Source organism: Ascaphus truei, chromosome 4 (genome assembly GCF_040206685.1).
Source record: "Ascaphus truei isolate aAscTru1 chromosome 4, aAscTru1.hap1, whole genome shotgun sequence".
In the NCBI taxonomy this organism is placed as follows: domain Eukaryota; kingdom Metazoa; phylum Chordata; class Amphibia; order Anura; family Ascaphidae; genus Ascaphus; species Ascaphus truei.
In genome coordinates, this window is record NC_134486.1 from 109,043,266 (window position 1) to 109,067,111 (window position 23,846).

Here is a 23,846-nt window from a genome sequence, read left to right on the forward strand (position 1 = left end):
TCTTCTGACACCCAATCGGTATGCGGGTGAACCCCTAGGATGCAGAGGCTTTCTAATCCAATGTGATATTCACTTTGAATTAACCCCTTCTCGCTTCCCTACCGATAGATCTAAAGTGGCTTATATCATGACATTGCTGACCGGAGACGCTTTGGCCTGGGCATCTCCTATCTGGGAGTTAATGCCTGAACTCACGCAGAACTTTCATGTTTTCAAAAAAGGTTTCAACAGGTCTTTGACACTCCTGGCCGCGAGGCTACTGCTGCCTCTTTTCTTTTCCACATCACCCAGGGCCACGGACTGTCGCGAAGTATGCTCTTAAATTTCGGACTATTGCCACGGAGACCGGTTGGAACAATGAAGCTTTAACTGCAGCCTTCTGGCAGGGCCTCTCAGACTCCTTGAAAGATCAATTGGCACCTCCATATTAGCACGGTGGCGGATCTTCTAGAGAATAATGAAGCTCTGTCCTTCCAGGAGCTCAAAAACAAACTAACGGCCCCCCATTTTCCCATTTTTGCATTTTTACAGGTAAGACATTTCCTCAGAGCTCTATCCCCGACCTCAAAATTCCCCCCCCTAACCAAATTTGAGTCCCTCTGCCAAGTGAGAGAATACCAGAAAGGGCTAATTACATCAATTTACGGTATAATCGAAAACTCCCTCCCCTCGCCCACACATGCTTATATGCAGAAATGGTGCATAGACCTGGGCATACCATTAGACCTTGAAGACTGGGAGGACATCTGGGAGGCAGCCCCCAAAACCTCAATTTGCTCGACAACAAAAGAAAATATTTACAAAATACTATTTCAATGGTACCTGACCCCGAGTAGATTGAGCCAGATCTTCCCCGGCACACCTGATTTGTGCTGGAGAGGATGTGGTCAAAAAGGAGACATGGCCCATATATGGTGGACATGCCCTGAGATCCAGAAATTCTGGTCCAGAGTCCAGAGATTGCTGGACGAGATCCTGGGCCTGGAAGTCCCACTGGACCCTCTGACATATGTGCTGGGCAGCCCAATAGAGGACATCCCGGCCCCCGCATCCAGGCTGATGTCGGCCATACTCACAGCAGCAAGATGCTCGGTGGCAGCATCCTGGAAACAGCTGAAAGCTCCCTCCAGAAGAGCAGTAGTAAACAGAATAAACGTAGTCATGAACATGGAAAAATTAACAGCAATGCTCAAACAAAAAATGCCACAATTCTACAATACCTGGGAACCCTGGACAAGCTCCGGAGCCCTTACTCCAGACTAGGCCAGACAAAGGCAAACAACTCCCCGATGAAAAAGTCAAACAGAGTGAGAAAACATGACCTGTCCCCTTTCCCCCCACCCCTCCCCCCCTAATACTAAAGATGAGAGAGGAGAGCCCGAACACCACCCACCCTCCCCCTCCTTCCCCCCCCCACCCCTCCCACCTCCCCCAGTTACCCTCTACCCCCATCCCCCCTCTTATGTCATTCCCAACTATCTCCCCCAACCTGAGTCCCCCCTTTCCCGCTTCTTATAGCTAAATAAGAAAATGTTTTATTGAGACTGTTTAAGCGTTCCACAATCAAGTTCAACTATCCCAAAAATGTACAATGCTATACCAATGTAACCCCTGTATGTACCATTACCCATCTGTCTTCAATAAAAGAAAAAAAAGATTTAAAAAAAAAAAAAAAAAAGAAAGATCAATTGGCTGCACATGTAAGACCCACTGCCCTGGAAGATCTGATCTCTACATGTATACGGGTGGATCAACGCCTCCAAGAGAGACGAAGTGAACGCCAGAATATTCGTACGCCTGTACCTATATCTCTCTCTCCCACTCTCTCTTCTTTTGTTCCAGTTTCTGAAGCACCTGAACCCATGCTGCCGCGCACTCACCAGTTGTCTGTTACAGAAAAACAGCACCGGAGAAGCGAGGGGCTATGTCTTTATTGTGGCCTAGCCGGTCATTTGGCATTCCGCTGTCCTACGCGTCCGGGAGAACGCCAGCGGCCTATAAGGTATGATGGCATTTCTTTGGGTACCATATCTTCTTGTCCGTCTTCCAAGGAAAATATGCCAAAAAGGATCCTTCTGCCTTTCATAATGGTGGGTACTGGCTTTCATACTTCTACACTTGCCTTCATCGACTCTGGGTCTGGAGGAAACTTCGTGGACATGAATTTTGCTGTAGAACACCGGATTCCTCTGCTTAGCAAGTCCATTCCCATAGGACTCGAAGCAATAGATGGCCGTCCACTTCAACCTGCCTTCATCTGCATGGAGACTGCAATATTCACTCTTTCCACCAAGGATGGACACAAGGAACAAATCTCGTTGGATGGCATTCATTCACCATCGTTGCAGGTAATCTTGGGTCTTCCCTGGTTACAATTGCATAATCCTATAATTTACTGGACTGATAAACTGCCTGTACGATGGCCTGGTGCATGTCATATTCCTTGTGCTTCCCCTCCTCTTTCTCTTGCCGGTTTAGAAACCGCTGATACTGTTAAGGGTCCACTTCCTAAGGCTTATATTGCATTCCTGGACGTCTTCGATAAGGTTAGCTCTGAAGCCCTTCCCCCGCATCGTCCCTTCAATTGTCCCATTGACCTCATCCCTGGTGCCATTCTCCCGAAAGGCAGATCCTATCCTTTGTCCATCCCAGAATCCCGTGCCATGTCAGAGTATATACAAGAGAACTTAAAAAAGGGATTTATAAGAAACTCCACCTCACCTGCTGGGGCAGGCGTCTTCTTTGTGAAAAAGAAAGATGGGTCTCTCCGCCCCTGCATTGATTATAGAGGTTTAAATAAGATCACCCAAAAGAATCGGTATCCCTTATCACTCATCTCAGAACTGTTCGACCGCTTACAAGGTGCCTCCATTTTCTCAAAACTTGACCTCCGCGGTGCTTATAACCTTATACGCATCAGGGAAGGAGACGAATGGAAAACGGAATTTAACACCCGCGATGGTCATTATGAGTATCTAGTAATGCCCTTTGGACTCTGTAACGCTCCGGCGGTCTTTCAAGAATTTGTCAATGAAATATTTCGGGATGTTCTCAATTTATTTGTCATTGTGTATCTTGACGATATTCTCATTTTTTCTAAATCCCTGCCAGAATATATTCAGCATACCAAACTGGTACTCTCTCGTCTTCGTCAGAATCATCTTTATGCCAAGATGGAGAAATGTATGTTTCATAAAAGTTCTACTTCCTTCCTGGGCTATATAATCTCCGAGAAGGAATTCGCCATGGATCCTGAGAAATTAAAAGCAGTATTGGATTGGCCTCAACCTACGTCGCTTAAAGCCATCCAGCGACTTCTTGGCTTTGCCAATTATTATCGTAAATTTATCCATAGATTCTCCACTCTTGTGGCTCCTATAACTACCCTGACCAAGAAAGATGCTGATCCTTCCTCTTGGTCTCCAGAGGCCTGTTCGGCTTTTGAATCCCTGAAGAAAGCCTTCACGTCCGCCACCATTCTGCATCACCCCATCACCCCGACCCGTCTCTTCCTTTCGCATTGGAGGTCGATGCCTCAGATGTTGCAGCAGGGGCTGTGCTCTCTCAAAGACGTTCCCCCCAAGATCACCTACATCCATTTGTGTATTTCTCCAAAAAAAATTCTCCTGCGGAGATCAACTATGACGTTGGTAAAAGAGAACTTTTAGCAATCAAGATGGCACTTCAAGAATGGCGACATCTGCTCGAAGGTACCGAAAAACCTATTCTTATTCTCACCGATCACAAGAATTTATTGTATATTGAGGGCGCTAGACGCCTTGGTTCCCGTCAAGCTCGCTGGGCCTTATTCTTCTCAAGGTTCAATTATGTAATTTCTTATATTCCTGGTACTAAGAATTTAAAGGTCGACGCATTGTCTCGTCAATTCCTTTCCGAGGACAAGTCAGACGAAGTTCCTGAAACCATTCTCCCTTCTAAACTCATCATTGCTGCCAACTCTGCCAACTCTTTCGACATCTTGGACAAGATTCTGGAATCACAGACGCAGGTGCCGGAAGGACTGCACGTTCCTGAAGGATGTCTTTACGCGGCAACCAATTCCGTCGAAAGATTCTCAAGTGGGGTCATGCTTTCAAATCTGCCGGTCACCCTGGAATCCGAAGAACCACCGACTTAATCAGACGTACCTTCTGGTGGCCTGAGATATGGAGCGACATTAAGGAATTCATTTCATCCTGTTCAGTCTGTGCTCGGAATAAGTCCGGTCGACAAAAGCCTGCTGGTCTGCTACGTCCGCTTCCCATCCTGGAACGTCCCTGGTCCCACCTATCTATGGATTTCATAGTGGAGATACCTATTTCAAATGGTATGAATACCATCATGCTCATCGTGGATTTTTTTCGAAACAGGCCCATTTTATACCCCTCAAGGGCCTCCCCAATTCTGCTACTCTTGCTGAGGTCTATATCAAGGAGATTTTTCGTATACATGGGGTTCCCGTTTCAATCGTATTTCGACCGGGGATCACAATTTGTGTCAAAATTTTGGCGGGCGTTCTCTCAAAGACTCAATATTTCGCTTCTTTTTTCTTATGGTACCACCCGCAAACGAATGGACAGACAGAAAGGGTAAACCAATCACTGGAACAGTATCTTAGATGTTTCATTTCCGAGACTCAAGACAATTGGGCTGCTCTATTACCCTGGGCTGAGTTTGCACACAATTCTCTAAGAAATGAGTCCGCCCTTTTTCATCAATTATGCCTATCACCCTAATTCTCTTCCTTTATCTTCTAACATTTCTGGAGTTCCAGCCGCTGATGCTAGAGTCAACGCTCTTCAAAACTCATGGAGTAGGATCCGGAAAACTCTTCAAGAATCCGTTCAGAGACAAAAAATCCAGACGGATCGACATCGTCTAGAGGCGCCCAGGTTCAAGACAGGAGACAAGGTATGACTCTCTTCTAAAAACATAAGATTAAAGACTCCTACCTTAAAATTGGTTCCCAGATTCCTGGGATCCTTCAAGATACTGGAACAGATTAATCCTGTAGTGTACCGCCTTGATTTGCCTCCATCTATGAAGATACCATCAGTATTACATGTCTCTCTCTTAAAACCTGTCAAGCAGAGTTCCAGGTACCCTGATGTTCTCTCTCCTCCTCCTCCCCCTGTACTGGTTCAAGGTCAAGAGGAATTCGAGATCCAGTCTATTATTGATTCCAGATATTCCAGGGGAAGGATACAATTCCTAGTGCACTGGAAAGGCTTCGGTCCGGAGGAGCGCTCTTGGGTACCATTCGACCAGATCCACGCTCCCGGCTTACTTAGACGGTTCCACGCCAGGTATCCGCAGAAGCCGTATTTGGATCGTCCGGAGTTTGATCCTCAAGGGGGGGGGGGTACTGTGAGGAATCGGGGAATGCGTCCCTTGAGGCGCGCTCCCTCCTCGCTTACCTATAGTACTGCAGCGGCAGCTGCCGAAGATCCGCCCCCCGCTGATGCGCGCATCACCGCTCCTGTTACAGAGCGTGCGCGCACCCGCTCCTTCTACGCACGACCACCGAGCATAGCTCCGCCTCCTCGGACGAGCCGCACCTCCGCTGTGCGCGGTGCACTCGCATGACGGCGCGCAACGAGCCCCAGCTGTGTGGCAAGTTTAGCTATGAGCCCTTGTCTCCTGCAACCTATCCTTGGCATCTGTGGAGGCCACGCCTCCGCTCCGCCCCCTCTCCTACTGGTTCCTGTCTGCTATAAAGGGCTGCCTCTTCCTGTCATACTTTGCTGAACATAACCTTGTATAGCCTTTGAGTGTGCCTGTCTTGTCCAGCTCAGTCTTGTCTTGTTCTCTGCAGTTAACCTCTCATGTACCGACCTGGCTTTACATTTGGATTCTCTCTTGCTCTTCGACCCCTGGCTTATGGATAACAACTACGAGTACCTCTCCAACCCCAGACCACAGGCTTATGGACTCCAGCTACGTGTACTTCTCCAACCCACAGACCCTGGCAAGTATTGGATTAACCCTTTCTACATACCCAGACCCAGCAACGCTGCACACCACCTTCTGGACTCGCCCCCGCTACTGTGGGTGTGTGGCATAGTCCTTCCAACCTCAATTCCAGGGTCAGGTCTTGTTTGTGGGCTCACGCAAGCGTTACAATGTGTTAATGAAGAATTGGCAGATGAATCTCTATTAAAGTCCAACTAGACAGTCATACCCAATAATAAGGTAATCTCTAAAACCAATATGTCCTATTTTTTAATGTCTATTTGAGTAAATAGTAATCAGTAGCAATTTAAACAAAAGCCAGGATAGTCCAGAAAACACAAAAGGTGTACAATATTGGTCAATGTATATATACTGTATACAGTAGACTGAAAGCAGCATTTGGAAATGATGTAAGCCAATAAAATCAGTTATATTCAACAGTGAGGGAATAAATTAGACATGAGTTGTTAGAAGGTACATATAAAGCTAATCACTTACAGATTACAGTTACACATACTGTACTGTATTGTTTATGTAGAAGTCACAGCCAATAGATATTCTGTTTCCCTTGCCCAGTTTATGTAAATTAATTGACAAATTGATTTTTTTCAACAGCCACAACAGCCATGGTATATTCCCCAACTTCCAGACTGTGTCAAGACCTTGAGGATTCAGTAGGATATCTTGAAGATTGGGATAATTGGTTCAAGGTCTAGGATACTTGCATGTCACTGAAGGGCTTTCTATCATATTATTTTATCTGTTATACAGTACATGTATATGTTCACTGGGTTTAATGTCCTACACATAAGACTATTAGCTAACGCTGGTTAATAGCCCTTTAAGCTATGATAGAGTGAAGGAGGTTGGGGTTAGTGAACAGAGTTCTAAAGGTGTTTTGTGTGGGGGTAAAGTTACCAGGGGAAGTTGGTGGAGGATTACTGTATTGGCTAGAACTTACTGTATAGTAGTAGCCTCTTTGGTATGCAATGGATGTGTACTTGTGATACTGGTAGGGTGTTTTGAAGGCATTGATTGTACTGTATATCCCTTGATGTCCATTGAGGCTACTAATGAGCTATTTATTTATACAGTAGATTATAACTTTTTTACCTAGTCCAGTCATGTTTTATTAAGTCCTTTGAAGTTTATTGTCAAGCGTATGGATGACTAATTAGGCAATAAAAAAAACGGTTTTACATACTCTGTAGTATCAGAAAAAAAAATTCACTGATAAAAGTGATGCAGCTTCACCATCATTTTAACCCTTTGAGAGAGGAAGTCCAATTTTGGTGAAACATTTCTCTTCAGACTTTTTTTTAATAGGATCTTTAAAGTGAATGGATACTGACTATTTTTATTTTATCAATTAAATTGGCATCAATCTGGTCTGCTTCATGTTATTTGATATTATAGAATTTTCCCCAGATTAATATTCAAAGTCTCCAAAGCTATATCTGTATAATGTACCATAGGCGCAAAACATTTATCTAATCGTTAGTGAATATACTGTATATCCCCTTTAAACTTTTAAGCTATCCTGGGTGTATCAGTGACTAGAAGGCTGTCTAAAATCTTAAAAGGCTTATTTAAACGGAGAATTCCTTTATGTCCTGATTTCATAGTTAATGCAGATTTCCATTGTTGAATAAAAAGGATGCCCATGAGACTAGATATAAATGTGAGTTATTATTGGAAACATATACAATACAGTATGTGCATTAATAAAATATTATTTCCATATAAATTTATGTTATACAGAGTAAATAAAATAGCTGCACATTTTAGTTAACAATGGCAATATTTCCCAACCTGCTGCCAACTATTTAAACCTCCATATTGATGATACACAATGTCAATGCAGTTGGCAGGGACATATAGTGTTGTCTTGTTTTATTTTGGTCCTGATCTATTTCGTGGGGTTTTGTGTAGTTTTGGCTTTTTTGAGGTAACTGTTCTGAGATAAGGGCTGGAGAGAGACAGAATGGAAGCAGTGAGGTAGTCCAGCAGCAGGCAAGGGTCTAAGGCAGGCAAAACCAGGCATTCAGCAGGAGAGTAGGCTAAAAGTACCTTGCACAGGTAATTAGGAGAGGGAATGGAATTCTTATAAAGGGAAAAGGCAGGTGAGAGCAATCGGCTCAGGAAGAGGTTGACTTCATTCATCAGCAGCCATGTTGGTAGAAGCAGGGAAAGTCAGAAGGCATCCATGTTGGAGATCCTCAAAGTCTTTTGAATTTCCTTCATTTCATAGATAAAATGTTTTGGCAAAAAGATTGAAATAAATGACCCCTATTTCTGAGAATAATAAACATACAAATAAACTACATTAAATAAATTGCGACATTGAATGGGCATTAGGGCTTTACCAGACCAGGAAAAACATTACTCCTGTATGTAAGGGAATCCAAGTCCCACTCGGCTCTTCATATAGAGCCATTATAGTTATTGTGCTCTTATTGTACCTTTCTACATCCTCATTCTCTGCTAGACTTGCCAGTGTATTAAACAGGTATTTAAATAAAAAAATTGCTTAATCTGGCTAATCAAAACATGATCAATTCCATGTGAATACTTAATTTTGCAGTAATAGCTCATTTGCATGCTCACCTACATGTTTGCCATGAAATGTAACTCAAAAACATTGAATTGGTAAAAAAAATAATAATACAATTTTGCATTATTGTATGAAATAATCCATTGAATTAACTCACTTTTTTCATATTAATGCAAGTTTCATTCAGTCTAGAAATGTAGTGAACCTTCCCACTAGTGACAGTGCCCTGTTGCTATATAGTACATGCTGCTATACAGTATTAAGACATGTTGCCTGTGCCAAACATCTGTGTTCCAAAAACCATGAAGAGGTTTTGTATGTACTATATAGTGACTGTCCTCTGGCTTTTGTATTTGCAAGCCAATGTATTTCTCATCTTTCCAAAATCCCAAAGGACACCTGTGCGAAACCATGAGTAATTGTCATATTAAAAGAAGGTATAGGTTCAACACATAGCCAATAGCCACAAATAGTGATGTATGCATGCTATCTACTGGGTTTCCAAAGCAATTCTTCTTTCTGCTTTTCAGTGGCGTTGAATGTTTGTCCCTTGAGCACACTTTCTCATGGAGTGATAATGATAAACAGGATTCCACTATGCTGAGCCCAAAACCATTTTAGAAAAAAAAGTTTACTTAGAGTAAAAAACTGAATGTTCTGCAAACATTTTCCCTTCTGGAAAAACATCTAATGTGTTTTCAAAATCATCACTTTCACACAATAAATTCAGTGTGGCAACTTTTATTACATATTACAATGACTACCATCCCCAAACATTTACAGAAATGTTGGATATTATCTTATATTATCAAATTATCTTCAGTTGCCATGACATTTATTTATTTAAATTAACTATTTGCTTTTAAAGAAAATAGCAAAATTACAAAGTTAGAAAAAAAAGCGCAGTAAATAATTTATATCATGTCAACCATGCCAACTTTTTCAGGACAATATAAGCAGAAAAAGGCTTTGTAGGGAAACCTTTATGAATTATTAAAAAAAAGTGTATTACAGGTATATGTATGAGTCTTTTTTTTAAATAAAACATTTAATACAAATATAAACAATAATAATGTACTTGCTTTATTAGGAATGTGATTCTAAAGTGTAATTTAAGATGTACAAATACTACACTGTATGTTTACGCTGGGTTAATAAATGTTCCTTTTAAAGGCATTGTAAAACTACAAACTGTTTGCTCAAATGCATTCTGGTAATTCCCAGCGCCAAAGGGGCGCCCTTTTTTCATGTGAATATCTTGCGAAACTCGACAAATATTGCAAACATTTGCAAAAAAGCATAAAAATATTCAAGACTGGGGGGCGCTCTTGAGCCGTCTAAGGGAATGGATGTGTGCTGATACAGCTCCGCAGATCATGCCACAAATATATAAAAATATCATCCTAAAATCTCGTAAAATGTTACTTTTTACCAAAAATCCATATATTAAGCTCTTGGGAATAAGCCAGATGACACACAACTCGAGATGTAGCCCATGTTTTCCGTAAAGGGGCTCTACTTACCTCAGATTGAGAAGATGGCGACGATCCGGGTAAAGACTACCACGTGCTTTGGACACAGAACTGGAGAGACAAAACTCAAAACACATCAGAATGAATGATTTGCAAATGCAAGCCAAAGATATAAAAGGGTAATTTAATACCACTTTACACAAAGCAGTGACTGAACTAAAAGCGGACATAGACTCCTTGGGAACGAAAACCAAAGAAGGTAGATGAAGCCTTGCAACTACAAGCAAACACAGAGAATTAGGTCCTACAACTAACAGAGGAAATAAGAACCCAAAAAGAAAACATGAAGGACTTTGAAAATAGAGAACGAAGGCCGTTACTCCGGAGGCGATATAAGGATACTTCTAAAAATTATTTATAGAACTAGAGCCAACCCTCATTGAAGGGACCCTCATAAGGGATCAAGCACATTGAGTACTGGGACCATAGATGGTGGACCCTGACAGACAAAGTGATATACCATATTTCCTCAATTCTAAGACGCACATTTTTTCCCAGTTTCACATGTCTGAAAACAGTCTGCAAGGGGGCGCTGCTGGAGCAGCCGCAGTGGGGATCTTTACAGTGCCCAGCAGCATCTCGGCAAACCCACGGCTCCGATTACGGCCCTGCTCCTCCTCCCCCCGCGACTTTCGGTGAACTGCTGGAGGTGCAGAGGGGAGCATCTGAAGCAGCACAGCAGCTCAGCAATCTTACCCTGCTCAAACCACGCCCCCCCCCCCTCTGCAGCAACTCTTACCAGGGCCAGAACTGCAGGAGGTGCAAAGGGGGCGCAACAAGATCATGGAAGACAATGTATCACATGATCCAATGAATTAATGTAGTGCTGAGCATACAGTTGTACTGTAGTATAGTGTAGTATAGTGTAGTATAATGTAGTGTAGTGTGGATAAATGTATGCTACTGTCTGCTAGTAAAAAAAAATCTGCACATTTAATGTAGTTTTTATTTTTTCCAAAAATGTTTATTAAATCAAGGGTGCGTCTTAGAATTGATGGCATCTAGAATCGAGGAAATACGGTAATAATAAAGCTCCACTACTAACAAAAAATAAAAGATCCTCAGCATGTAGAATACGCGGAGACAGACCCTTGAAAGCTACAACGTACAGATTTACAGTGACCTCTCAAGATCTATAATTCTAGAGAGAATGGTTCTCCATTCAGTAATTATGCTGCAGCAGGAAAGAGGAGTGAGATATAAATTGAGGGTCCCCTTCCGATACATAGTAGACAAGAATGGCAGACAATATACCATCCACTCACCAGAGGAGGCAGAAAGATTTTTTTTTTTTTTATAACTTCAAGTTTATTGGAAGATTTTCATTATAAATAGCATCGCAATACAAATAACATGAACATTCACAGTATTATAGTCATGTACGATACTGTTAGACTCTCCCTCTGGAGCAACAAGTGTTCACGTGTTAAACATAATGGGCCTCATGCAGTAAGCGACGATTATGTGAAATCGGCAAGCTTATCGATTAGTCATGTTATTGGCGTTTTTCCCTCTCCGTATGCAGTAAGTGCCGAATACATTCAAAATCAACCAGAAAACAAATCCGCCCACTCTCACGATGATGAGCCGATCACACACAGGTGTATCGGCGTGCGTGGCGGGGTGCTGTTAGGTTGCACAATCACAAATCTTGCTGAATCAGGCGAAACAAGCATGTTTTTGATTGCGCGCCATATTTAAAGGCAACGTGTACTGCTAATCATTCTCTGTGTTGTTGGGAGTGAGAGAGAGAGAGAGACGCACAGAGCTGGACGATTGAAGATTTGCATATTGACTGAGAGACTTGTTGTGTATTGGGTGAGCTTTGTCCTTTGTTGTTTTGTTTACATCTTTGTCTTGTTTTATATGTGGAAGTGGGTCGTGTGATTGCCTGTACATTTCTTGTCTGTTTTTTGTGAGTGCTGGAAGTATGCCCGCAAAGCGTGGGAAGAGTGATGCTGGTGGGAGTGGGAGTGCTACTCGTGGGAGTACGCGTCGGAGTGAACGTACTGTTCAGGGGAGTGATGTTGCTGGTGCACCGAGTGGTGTTGCTGGGAGTGGGAGTGCTGTTGCTGGGAGTGGGAGTGCTGTTGCTGGGAGTGGGAGTGCTGTTGCTGGGAGTGGGAGTGCTGTTGCTGGGAGTGGGAGTGCTGTTGCTGGGAGTGGGAGTGCTGTTGCTGGGAGTGGGAGTGCTGTTGCTGGGAGTGGGAGTGCTGTTGCTGGGAGTGGGAGTGCTGTTGCTGGGAGTGGGAGTGCTGGTGCTAGGAGTGTGAGTGCTGGTGCTAGGAGTGTGAGTGCTGGTGCTAGGAGTGTGAGTGCTGGTGCTAGGAGTGGGAGTGCTGGTGCTGGGAGTGCTGCTGGTGGCGCAGTTGCTGATGGGGTGGATGGTGGTGGCGTGCTTGCTGGTGGCCAGCTTTTGGAGGCTCTTCCATTGGAAGAAGGAGAGTCCAGTCAGCACCAGCCAAGCTCTGACCCTAAACCTGCTCGGAAAAAACGTGTGGAGAAGCCACGTAATCCTCGCTTCAATGACCAGGAAAATAGGGCTCTTGTCACTGGCATTCTGGAGCACTATGACAGTATATATGGACATTTAGTAGGTAAGTGTAACTTTACATTTATTATTCAAATACATGTGATCCTAGGTCATCTGAGTTTTGTTCATATGCAAATATGGGTACACAATATCTTTCTATGTTCATTAGTGTGGAAACACAGCTTTTTATCATGCCTTACAAGGACAAATAAACACAGGCGGTCAATTTGCCAGAACTGCATACAATATGAATGCAACCTTGCTTACATGTATAGGTTTAGTAGTGAATGCTCATGTGCTGCACATATTACACATAAAACAGCATGTTTGCTATCTCTTGGAACAGCTAGCAGTGTAGGAAACTGGTGCTTATATTATTATTAATTTACCTCATATCTTTTATATGTTTTTCAAGGGCGGACAAGTGCAGCAAGCAAAAAAGAAATGTGGGACACAATAGTCATTGGTGTCAATGCCTGTGGGAATAGTGTCAGGGACAAGTATCATTGTCGGAAAAGATTTGATGATATTAGGTCCAAATTGAAAAAGAAAATACAAGACCAACGCGTGCATGCTACTGGCACTGGAGGTGGGCCCACACCACAACGTCTCATATTGACTCCATTGGAGGAGCTGCTTCGGCCAAAATTACTTACCGTCGTCGTGGAAGGCTTGGCTGGTGACCGTGACATTGGAATTTATCCGTCACAATTTCCAGCAGGTGATAAATATTACTGTACTAGGCGTGTCGTTGCTTACAGTTATTTTGCATAGTTACACTGCTTTTTATACTGTCTTCACAATATAAGCATACCTGCATCTATATATGTATATGTCTGATTCTGTATACAGGTATATATATCTCAAAATAGACATATATGTAGTAGTCCTACTAAAAGCAGTAACTAATATAGCACGTGCCATTGCGTGCTCATTTACATGTGAATTCCCAAAATGCATAGCTGCAGTGGAAGCAATTGATGGTGGGCGAAGATGGGGAACAACAGGGTAGTACACATGTGTAACACATGTTCATGAGAAATTATTAGTAGCTACAGGTACAGAACAGAAATATGTATCATATTATTGTGTATTTTATTGATTTTACTCCGACAAACATGACATTACTGCCTATTTTAAGCATGCATCAAAGAAATTGCATGTAACGGCCTACAAACATCACTGGCACTAACACATCTATAGTTGCTTATGAAAAGGTCCATTTTTGCTTTATGTCATATACAGACAGCATAATGAGGCACACGTATCATATGTTATGTCATTGTTTTCATAACTTAAACACTGCAGATGACTACTTAGCTCATCTACCATTGTGTTAAAGCAGCTGCAATTAATATCTCATCACAGCATACACTTCAACAGAGGGGGTGGGGTTCAGCACACACACTAATTACAGCCTCATTTCACGGTGAACTTAGTTCACACCATTTGCACCTGTTTCAAGTCATTGAAAGGTGTGGCTGATTAGGCTTTTTGGGGAAGGGAATACCTTTCTTACAACCTGAATAGCACAACTGAAGTTAATCACACTCATTTGAAAGCTTAACTCTAGCTACTAAATGCCCCAACAACTCATTACTTATCAAAGCGTACGTCACACATTAGTTCACTCATATCTATAGTTGAACTACTATGAAAGACACATTATCACACACTGCATGTGTTGTCTTGTTGAGTCACAGCCACATTCAGGTGTGCCACATCTTCGATTAATGTACCACACATATCCTCTACCAAAAACAACACTTTTTGCAATATGACCACCTTCATGATAACCATTGTGAATGGTCATCTCATGATAGTTATGTACATTATGATACTGATATCACTACACAACATATGATTTTTATGTACTCATTTAATCTATTTATCCTCACGCATTACTGCAGAAACATAGTATGTTGTATGTTAGGGAACTCAAAAATTCTAAGTACACAGGCATGTACAGTGTTATTACAACTATTTATGTTCACTTTCACACACATTTTCGGTTAAGGAACTGATGTTGTTAGTTAATCATAAATACAGAACATACAATAAGTGTTTGTTCAATATTTACACATGTAAATGTAAAACTTATGTTATTGTTATATATAGTTGCCCCTGGAGGACATGTGTCACCTGAGATGGAACAAGTGTCTTCACCTGGGTCAGCCAGCTCAACACTACTAGAAGGTGAGTGTATCATTTGCTGGCCATATAATATGTGCTCTTCTATATGTTATGTTGTCATGTGCATTATTTGTTTTGCACATCTTCTTTAAATAGGATTACTTAGTGTCAGTGAAAATTAAGTGTAAGGCAACATGTATTGTGTTAGTGATGTTAATTATCATGTAGGACTTCTGAGTTTAGAGCAACTTTTCATTCATTCATATTTCATACTGAGTCCAAACATTATTCGTAAGTCAAGGTAGTTTTTAATGAGGTTATAAAACGTATGCTAACATGTTAGGTGTTACTTAGGACACAGTACAATTACATAGTAACACAGCATACATTAACATGCCATTTAATAATGTGTACATTTCTTTTTAGAACATCATGGTGATGAGGATGATGAGTATGATGAGGATGACGCCACAGAAGAGACTGAAATACAATCATGTGACCATGAAGAGGTGCCAATAGAAACTGTTGTACCGCCAAATCGTCCATCAACTTCCACATACGATGCAATTGTAGCTTCAGAGGGAAAAATAGTGGACGCAGAAAATCGTCGCCATTCAGACATGATGACAGTGCTGGAAAGGATGATTGGACTGCAGGAAGAAACAGTATCACAATTGGCACATCTCCACAGAGTCTTCATTGAAGTGCCTAAACAGTTGCAAAAAATCAACACCTCATTCGAAGCATTAGTTGTTCAGCAAACACAAGCTAATTACTGGAGAATGACTAATGTACCACAATTCAACACCTCCCAGCCAGGATCTGTTCATGCAGGTCAGTTTTCACCACATTCATCTGATATTCATTCACCAGGCCCAAATGTTACCGGTCAAGTAGCAGACATTGCTGTGCAGGTTCCTGATGACATCCTACCGCTGCCATCTGTACAAATTCAGCAGCAGACACCTACAAAGGAGGCGACAAAAACAAAACAAGACACACATGAAACAGACCAACCATCACTTGTGCAGTGTCTACCAACTTGCTCACATGTGTCAGTGGGCACAAGCCCTGTCCGTGAACAGTCACTACCCAAAAGCCCTGTAGGTGAGTCGCTGCCCAAAAGCCCTGTAGGTGAATCGCTGCCCAAAAGCCCTGTAGGTGAGTCGCTGCCCAAAATCCCTGTAGGTGAATCGCTGCCCAAAAGCCCTGTAGGTGAATCGCTGCCCAAAAGCCCTGTAGGTGAATCACTGCCCAAAAGCCCTGTAGGTGAGTCACTGGCCACAAGCCCTGTAGGTGAGTCACTGGCCACAAGCCCCGTAGGTGAACAGTCACTGGCCACAAGCCCTGCCCGTGAAGTGCCAGAGGCCACTCAAAGTGGCTCTGTTGTGCCTAAAGTTGGTGGCAAAAGAAAAAGGAAAATTCAAGAGACAACAAGCAGGCCTGTTACTCGCTCGCAAAAGGAACAAAAAAAATAAATGTTATAATTCAGAAAATATGTCTTTGGCCTTGTTTTGTTGACTTCAGATTATCTAATTACTATTGTATGTATGCTGAAGACTGTGTTGTTTCCAAACTTTCAACTATGTTCTTGTACACGTGAAGTTTTGGAAATGTTAACACTCATAATTAATTGTGTTATAAATATTTATGTTGTAATCGTCTGTTCAGTAATGGTCCACCAGGAGCCAGTTGCTAAGTTTAGAGAAGCTGCCATTGACTTTGCAGCAAAACATTGCATTTGGGTGTGTTAATTGATGTAAGAATTGCATATGCATATTAGTCACATGCAATTATTAAAACACCTAAGTAAGTGCAAACATCTTTCTTGTACGTGTACAGCAGGATTATGTGTAAATTATTACTTACCTTTGCCTTGCTTGGCCATTGTAATTTTGTCCTTTAATCAGTTGTGTGTTCGTTTCTATAACATCTCAGAATGTATAATAATATATATACACACACACACACACACACTCACACTCACTCAGTGTGTGAGTGTGTGAGTGTGTATATATATATATATATATATAGTACTATATAAACTGGTATACACAAACTAATACACTTCATGCTTCCTTGTGAAAACACTATTTTAATAATACAGGCCTAATGTTTGAGAAATATCCTAAGTATGAGACTCTAACAGTATTGTGCTTAAACAAATGTTTATTACTTAATTCAATCATGTTTCTCACCATTTAAATAGGTTTCATACAAGGTATACTTAATGCCATCAATGTTGTGTGTACTCCTGCAATAAAAAATAAAATAAAATATAATACAGTATATAAATATATATATATTTTTATAAGAGATATATTTATATATATATATATATATATATATATACACACGTATTTAAACTCATGCAGACAGGGAGTTAACCAGACTTTCACATACACACAGAAATGTAAGCGGGGAAAAAACATTTCTTTTTGCAGGTGTGTTTTTACTGATATGCCTGGCTAAGAAATATTTTGACACACTGGTCTTTGTTAGTTTTCAAAAAAACACTATGTGAACGCATTCAAACTCTAGGGATGTTTTTCACAAACGAGATAAAAGAAGGAGAAATGTTTCTCCCACAGTCCCATATCACGAACCACAACTGTTAACCCAATTAGACAAACAAATCCAATTGGCGTTTGAAATAAGGAGTCAAAGTAGTTAGTTTTGTTGACCTTGACAAGGAAAAACAGGAGTTTGTTAGCCATTCAGCACATTCATTTTGATGAGCAAATAACACAGACCTGCACACAGCTTTTGTGCTACTCAGACATGGCTGATGAATTCGTTAACAATATTAATCCCCTTTTAGGGTATAAGTACATGATCTGTGAAGCCATCTTGAACAGTCGCGGACAGAAAGCAAGCACACGCCAAATCGATGATTTCATTCGAGCAAAATATCCTTATTACCAAGACCGTAAGCATGCACGGAATTTTAATTCCTCAATAAGATTCACTTTATCAAGTAATGACTTTTTTGAACGTGACCAGGATAAGCTACAACACACCTATGGTTTCTGGAAGATTGCCCCGGAAAAACAATTTCTCCTGAAAGACGGCACTTATATTGTCGTGAAAGGCATATTTATTCCTAATGGCAATAGCAATGTATCCGCTACTACTGATCCGTTTGAATCGATACGTGCTGCAATATCTGCAGCCTCCATTCCTGAAACCCACATTGTACAAGAACAAAAGTACTATGATTATGTACCAAGCCTTTCAGCTGAAAATGCATTGGAATGGGAACCGGAAGAAATGAACCTACCTCCCGACCAATTATTTGAAGAAAGCAGTGGCGATTCCTATGAGCGCATCCTGGAGGAGATATGTGCCATACTGGATTCAGCGGTTGGGTTAAGCGTGGATGAAAATGCCTTGCATTTCTGGAGCGACTAGTTGCAGCCAGGCGAAGAGTTAATTCTAGAAGAATGGTAAATATAACAATCGTTATGCGTTGACTCTGCGTTTAAATTTTTTTTTTTTTTGTAACCACCATTTTCACTTTCAATGCGTGGATACAGCGTAACATTGCAGACTGCATAACATGTAGCGATCACAAACAAATTGTTTCCTAATACAATATAGTAGGACCTGAAAGAGTAGTACACATTGCTGACGGAATAAATATACGTACTTTCCTATCCCTTTAAACATATTAGCAACATTTTACCATTACTCTAACACATACCTGTTTTGTTATCATGCAACATCTACAACATTGAAAACCGGGTCCACCACGTATGACGTGGGACCCTTGTCATGGGCCAAGGCGTCCTTAAAAAGGATTAGAGATGTAAGTCCCGCCCCCAAGCGACGTGCGCGCCTCAAAGCCTATTGGCTGTCATGTTTTGTTATAGTAACGGTAACTGCAGTGTGTGATGCGTGCGGCTCAGTGTTTGTAGGCGTACCCTGGGCGTTAGCCGAATGTTAATTGAGTGGGAGGAGTGTTAGCGTGCGTTTCACGCTGGCTTAACATGACGTCACACGTATTGCATTTGCGCATTGTGTTATCGGCCGTGCTTTCTGTTCAAACACGTCTGTTTAAAAAGAATACAGATGTACTCGTTTAGAACGAATGTAGTTTCGTCTTCATTGTATTTGAAATAAAGATGTTATGTTTACTGGTATTTTCAACATGTATTGAACGCACAACGTACGCTTTGTTTTGCGCATGCGCTAACAGTTAGTGGAGCCAAGCGTGAAGTGCGTGCGCACACAAAGATGTGCGCGCACATCTTTCAGTATACAGGCAACGTTCACTTCTTATACATAGTTATGCCTGCTACAAATTTAAAGAAACATTACATACTGATGAACAGTTTTACTTCTAACATATAAGTGACTGACGTGTGTATCTACACAATCATATAGAGCTGCGTAACGCGTTGTCACGGATGCATATCTAGTAAGGTGCCATCTTTGACCATCATGTGTTTGCTGTATTTCAGAGATGTCGGGGAAGATACAATCGGATCAATGTATGATTTCAGAAGAGTCTACCTTTATATGAGATGATTGTGAGGAGGAGCCACCGACTACTATACTACATATGGAACTAATTTTATATTGCTTGCAGCGCTTATTAACAAACAATTAAAAATGTGATACCCTTATGCCTATATTGCATAAGCACTTAATTAACATAATGATGTTGCAAAAGAGTGCCTCATGACTTTTTATTGAGTGTTCTTTAATGACTACTAACATTTTATGACATGGTGTGTTTTATATATAACAACCATTCCCACTCTGCTAACACATTTGTGTATTCTAATATGTAATGGAACGTATGACTGTCGAAACTATGTAACAATAATAATAATAATATGAGCATGTTCATGTATAGGGCTGCTAGTTGTACGCAGCGATTTACAGACACATGTTTCAGCCTGAGGTCCCTGGCCCGTGGAACGTACAAATGTTTTTTTGCCGCATGAGGCACAGGGAGATAAAGTGACTTGGCCAAGGTCACAAGGAGCCCACACCGGGAATTGAACCAGACTCCCCTGCTTCAAACTATCAGTGCCAGTGTGTGTCTTTACTCAGTGAGCCACTCCTTCTCCCAATGTAAAGGACACTTACAACCAAGTAGCCATTTATTTTTAAAATCTCTTGTTACATGGGTATGTAGATAAAATGGTTTGGGACTGTAGCAAATAATGTTACTGGCCAGATGTTATGGTCCCCTCCAATGCATGATGTTCTGAATATGACATCACCATCATGTTATGAAGTACGTTTCTGTGTATATTTCATTAACCTAACTAACTATAGTTTACTGTGTTTATTAATCGTTTAGAAATACATAGTATAGTCAATATGATGATATAAGCTACCATAATAAAGCTGGTGTTATCATTTGTCGGTGTTATACATGGATCCTACACCAATTGATAGAGACACAAACAGTTGTCTTAAAAAGTGTGTCTATGCTAGTGATGAATGTGCTCCCGTAAGTAAACAAATAAGTACAGTTATCCCCTTTTCTCCAACCACCTCTATATTACATTAATGGAAATTATAAGGAAACATACATAAAATGTGATGAAATGTGAGTAATCATTTTGTAATACAATGCACATGAAAGCTCAAGAGTAGCTAAATGCATATACATGATACAGAAAGTACATATATGTAACATTTGTGTTTAAACCAATATGTTGGGTTTTTAGTTCCAATAATTATAGGAAGATTGAGGTAGCCACATCTTATGAGAGATGTCAGCAAATATACATACCATGATCAGTCATACTGGAGATATACCTATAATGCAAAGGAACAATATATAAATTGCAAACATTGACATGCCATCTTCAGTACCGTAAACAACACAGCAAAGTGTGTATTTGGTGTTAAATGTACAACACCATGTATATTTCATGACATTCAAAATGTAAATCAGCCTGGTGTACACATCATATGGATGTACATGTTACACTGCACCAATAACATTGTATGTAAGCATACTAGAAGCATGAATGATTATGGGCATAATATGTGTTTTGTCTTAGCATAAGGAATAACACAATGCTAAAATATTATTGCTTTGTTACCCAAGTTGTATTCACATACACACAACTAAAGTACAATTGAAGAGGGATTATATAACCTGTGCAACAATAACATACCGGTGCCACATCCCTTTGTGCACACAGCAGAGAAAAGAAAGGTGTGCAACCCATATTCATCTGTGACCTAACAGAAGGTTATATAAAGAAACATTATTGTTAATATAACATAATTAAACTATAAAAGTAGTACTAGGAACATATGAGTTTGTACTTACAAGAAAAAAATGAATTGATGAGATTCTGTCGTGTCTGGCCACCACTGGCTGTTTGTTCATTTTCAGCAGCTACATGGGTGGGATGCTCGTCTACCAAAGCCTCAGCTAGGTCTGACTGTACATTGTGCCTGAGTGCAACATTGTGCAAAATGCAACAGGCAAGGATAATATCAGACACTTTTTGAGGCTTGTATAGAAGAGCCCCACCAGTTCTGTCCAGACACCTAAACCTGGTCTTGAGTAGGCCAAATGTCCTCTCTATAACAGATCTTGTAGATATATGGGCTGCATTGTACCTGTCCTCTGCTTCAGTTTGAGGGTTTAGCACCGGAGTCAAGAGCCACGGCCTAATTCCGTATCCTGAGTCACCTATAATGAATGGAGCACACATAAGCTGACATTAGTGATCAAATTGTACAATGCCAACATTCCTAAATCAACATGTGTTTTGTGTTAGAACATGTAAATATGTACTCACCCAGCAGCCAACCAGGTTCAAAATGTCCCTCTTCGAACGCATGGAAGACTGAAGAGTTCCTCAGGATAGAGGAATCGTGACTGGAACCAGGGAACTTGGGTACCACATGCATTATCCTCATCGTGGCATCACATACCACCTGTACATTGAGTGAATGGTAGTGCTTACGATTGCGGTACACATGCTCACTCTGACTAGGTGCAATCAAAGCAACATGTGTGCAATCGATTGCACCCAGCACAGATGGTATCCCTGCTATATTATAAAAGCCAGTCCTGACTTCCAGCCACTCTGTTGCCTCTGTAGGAAAATGAATATAATTCCTAGCGCGTCTATTGAGTGCATAGAGAAACTGGGTCAAGGCCCGCGAGAATGTAGATTGCGAGACCCCGCCCACTATGCCCACAGTTGTCTGGTATGACGCGGAAGCAAGATAATGTAATGAGCACAGCATTTTAACAAGCCCAGGGACTGCACGACCTCTGGCTGTGAAAAAATCTAAATCCCCCCTTATCTCCTCATAAAGAGCTAAGATTGCTGCTGAACTCAAACGATAGCGACTTACAATCTCCTCCTCACTCATCCCATCTAACAGGGTTCTCTCCCTGTACAGACGCGGACGAGGCACAAGTTGTCTCCTCTGTCTTCTCCTCTGATCTCCTGTCCCTCTACCTGTCCCTCGGCCTGTCCCTCTCCCTGTCCCTGTCGTATCCGCGTCACTGTCACTGTCCCTCGGTGTGTCCCTACCTTGCCCTATATCATTCTCTTGATCAGCAAGCATGTCATAGAAAAGAATGTTCCTGCGTCTCCTAAACATTCGCAACATTTTGAAATGAGTAGCTGTGAATGAGCAGGTAATGTGCGTCCTTTAAATAGGTATGTGATGATGTCAGGTGACAGTAAAATGCAAGGTGTTACATTAACATAATAAAGTACTTCTGTGGCAAGCTGTGTGCACTTGTTGTTCTAAGTATTTGTTGTGTGTATTCTGCAGGGAATGATGATATTTGGCAATGATGTGACGTGAAGCTTTGTACAAAGATTGCTTGCAAATAAATAGTTGCATGTGCAATGCATGTAACACTTGTGAACGCAAGAGTCAGTCATGTAATGAGACAAAAAGGCTGAGATTGACGTGGGAAAAGTTTTGTGTAACATGTGTAATTATCCATGTTATTGTGACATGTTGGCAACAATGAATAGTCGTGTGCATATGCATGCATTTGTGTAAGGAGGATAGTTGGTATAGAATGAGTTTACAAGGTGTCCCAATGATGAATTACTGTACATGTGTGTATAAGTTAGGTTGAAGTGCTTGTAATGCAACGGTTACAATGTAAACATGCAATGTGATTGAGCGTCCAATAAGTGACGTCATGAAAATAGGGAGGACCCAAAAGTATATGTAAACATGAGAAGACAGATGTACATGAACGTTTAAAGATGCGTGTCACATTACAAGCATTGTGTAATGTAAAGGAAGATGAATATACTGTGTATGTGTGACATGTGTGACATGTGTAACATCATGTAAATAATTGTCGCTGAGTTGAGTAAAATGTGTGATATGATGTGAGGTTCTCCTTTAAGAGTGTAGTATAGTATTTTCCCTTGCCACATCATCACATGATGAGTAATGTGACCCGCAAATGCTGAAAACATGTAAAAGTCGAATGTTATGCAAATAAGACACATCAGCTGTGACACAATGCAGGGAATGCCCCCACACTGTAATGCAAATCCCCCTTGTATTGTGAGCAATGAAACGTAAACAGTACTATACTGTTATACGTCCCCGCTCCATTGACTTCCATTGATGTACAGAAGATTTTTTTTTTCTAAGTGCCGTTCCGGCAGCCTTAGCGATCGTTCTCCCGTCCAAACTGCCAACTTTAGTTGGCGGGAGAAATCGGCCATAACATCTCAATTTCGTAGTGCCGATCAGCCCCGATAAGCTGTTTTTTTTTGTTGAATCCAGCCGATTTAAAAAAGTGGCGATCAGTGTCGAAAACAGGCTTATCGGCAGGCGACTGGCCATAACCAAATTATCGGCTCCGAAACCTGGCGATATGAAGCACTTATCGGCGCTTACTGAATCTCAAACCCAATTTTGGCTATAACATGGCCATATTTCCCTTATCAACGCTTACTGCATGAGGCCCAATATCTCTAAAACCAGCTGGGAAATTTAGGTAATTTAAACTTGGGGGAACAAAAAATTTAAATTAAGGGGGGGAGGGAGGGAGGGAAGGGGAGGGGGGGCACGGGCACTTTGCACTGCCTCTTTCCCATAAGTGGCTGGTTGATTGGCTATGCCCAGTTTGTTTGCCGACTTCTTTGGCCGCCCAAAGTGTTCATCAGGT

At 41.4% G+C, this 23,846-nt stretch overlaps 1 protein-coding gene across 1 annotated transcript; it reads left to right on the forward strand.

Annotated features, from left to right (window-relative positions):
• Positions 1–4,695: 4,695 nt before the first annotated feature.
• On the forward strand, positions 4,696–16,182 carry LOC142492284 (uncharacterized). Its single transcript, XM_075594954.1, has 6 exons — positions 4,696–4,911; positions 6,568–6,626; positions 10,537–10,673; positions 12,987–13,292; positions 14,690–14,767; positions 15,131–16,182. The coding sequence occupies exons 1-6, from the start codon at positions 4,696–4,698 to the stop codon at positions 16,180–16,182; spliced, it is 1,848 nt and encodes a 615-aa protein (XP_075451069.1).
• Positions 16,183–23,846: the final 7,664 nt, after the last annotated feature.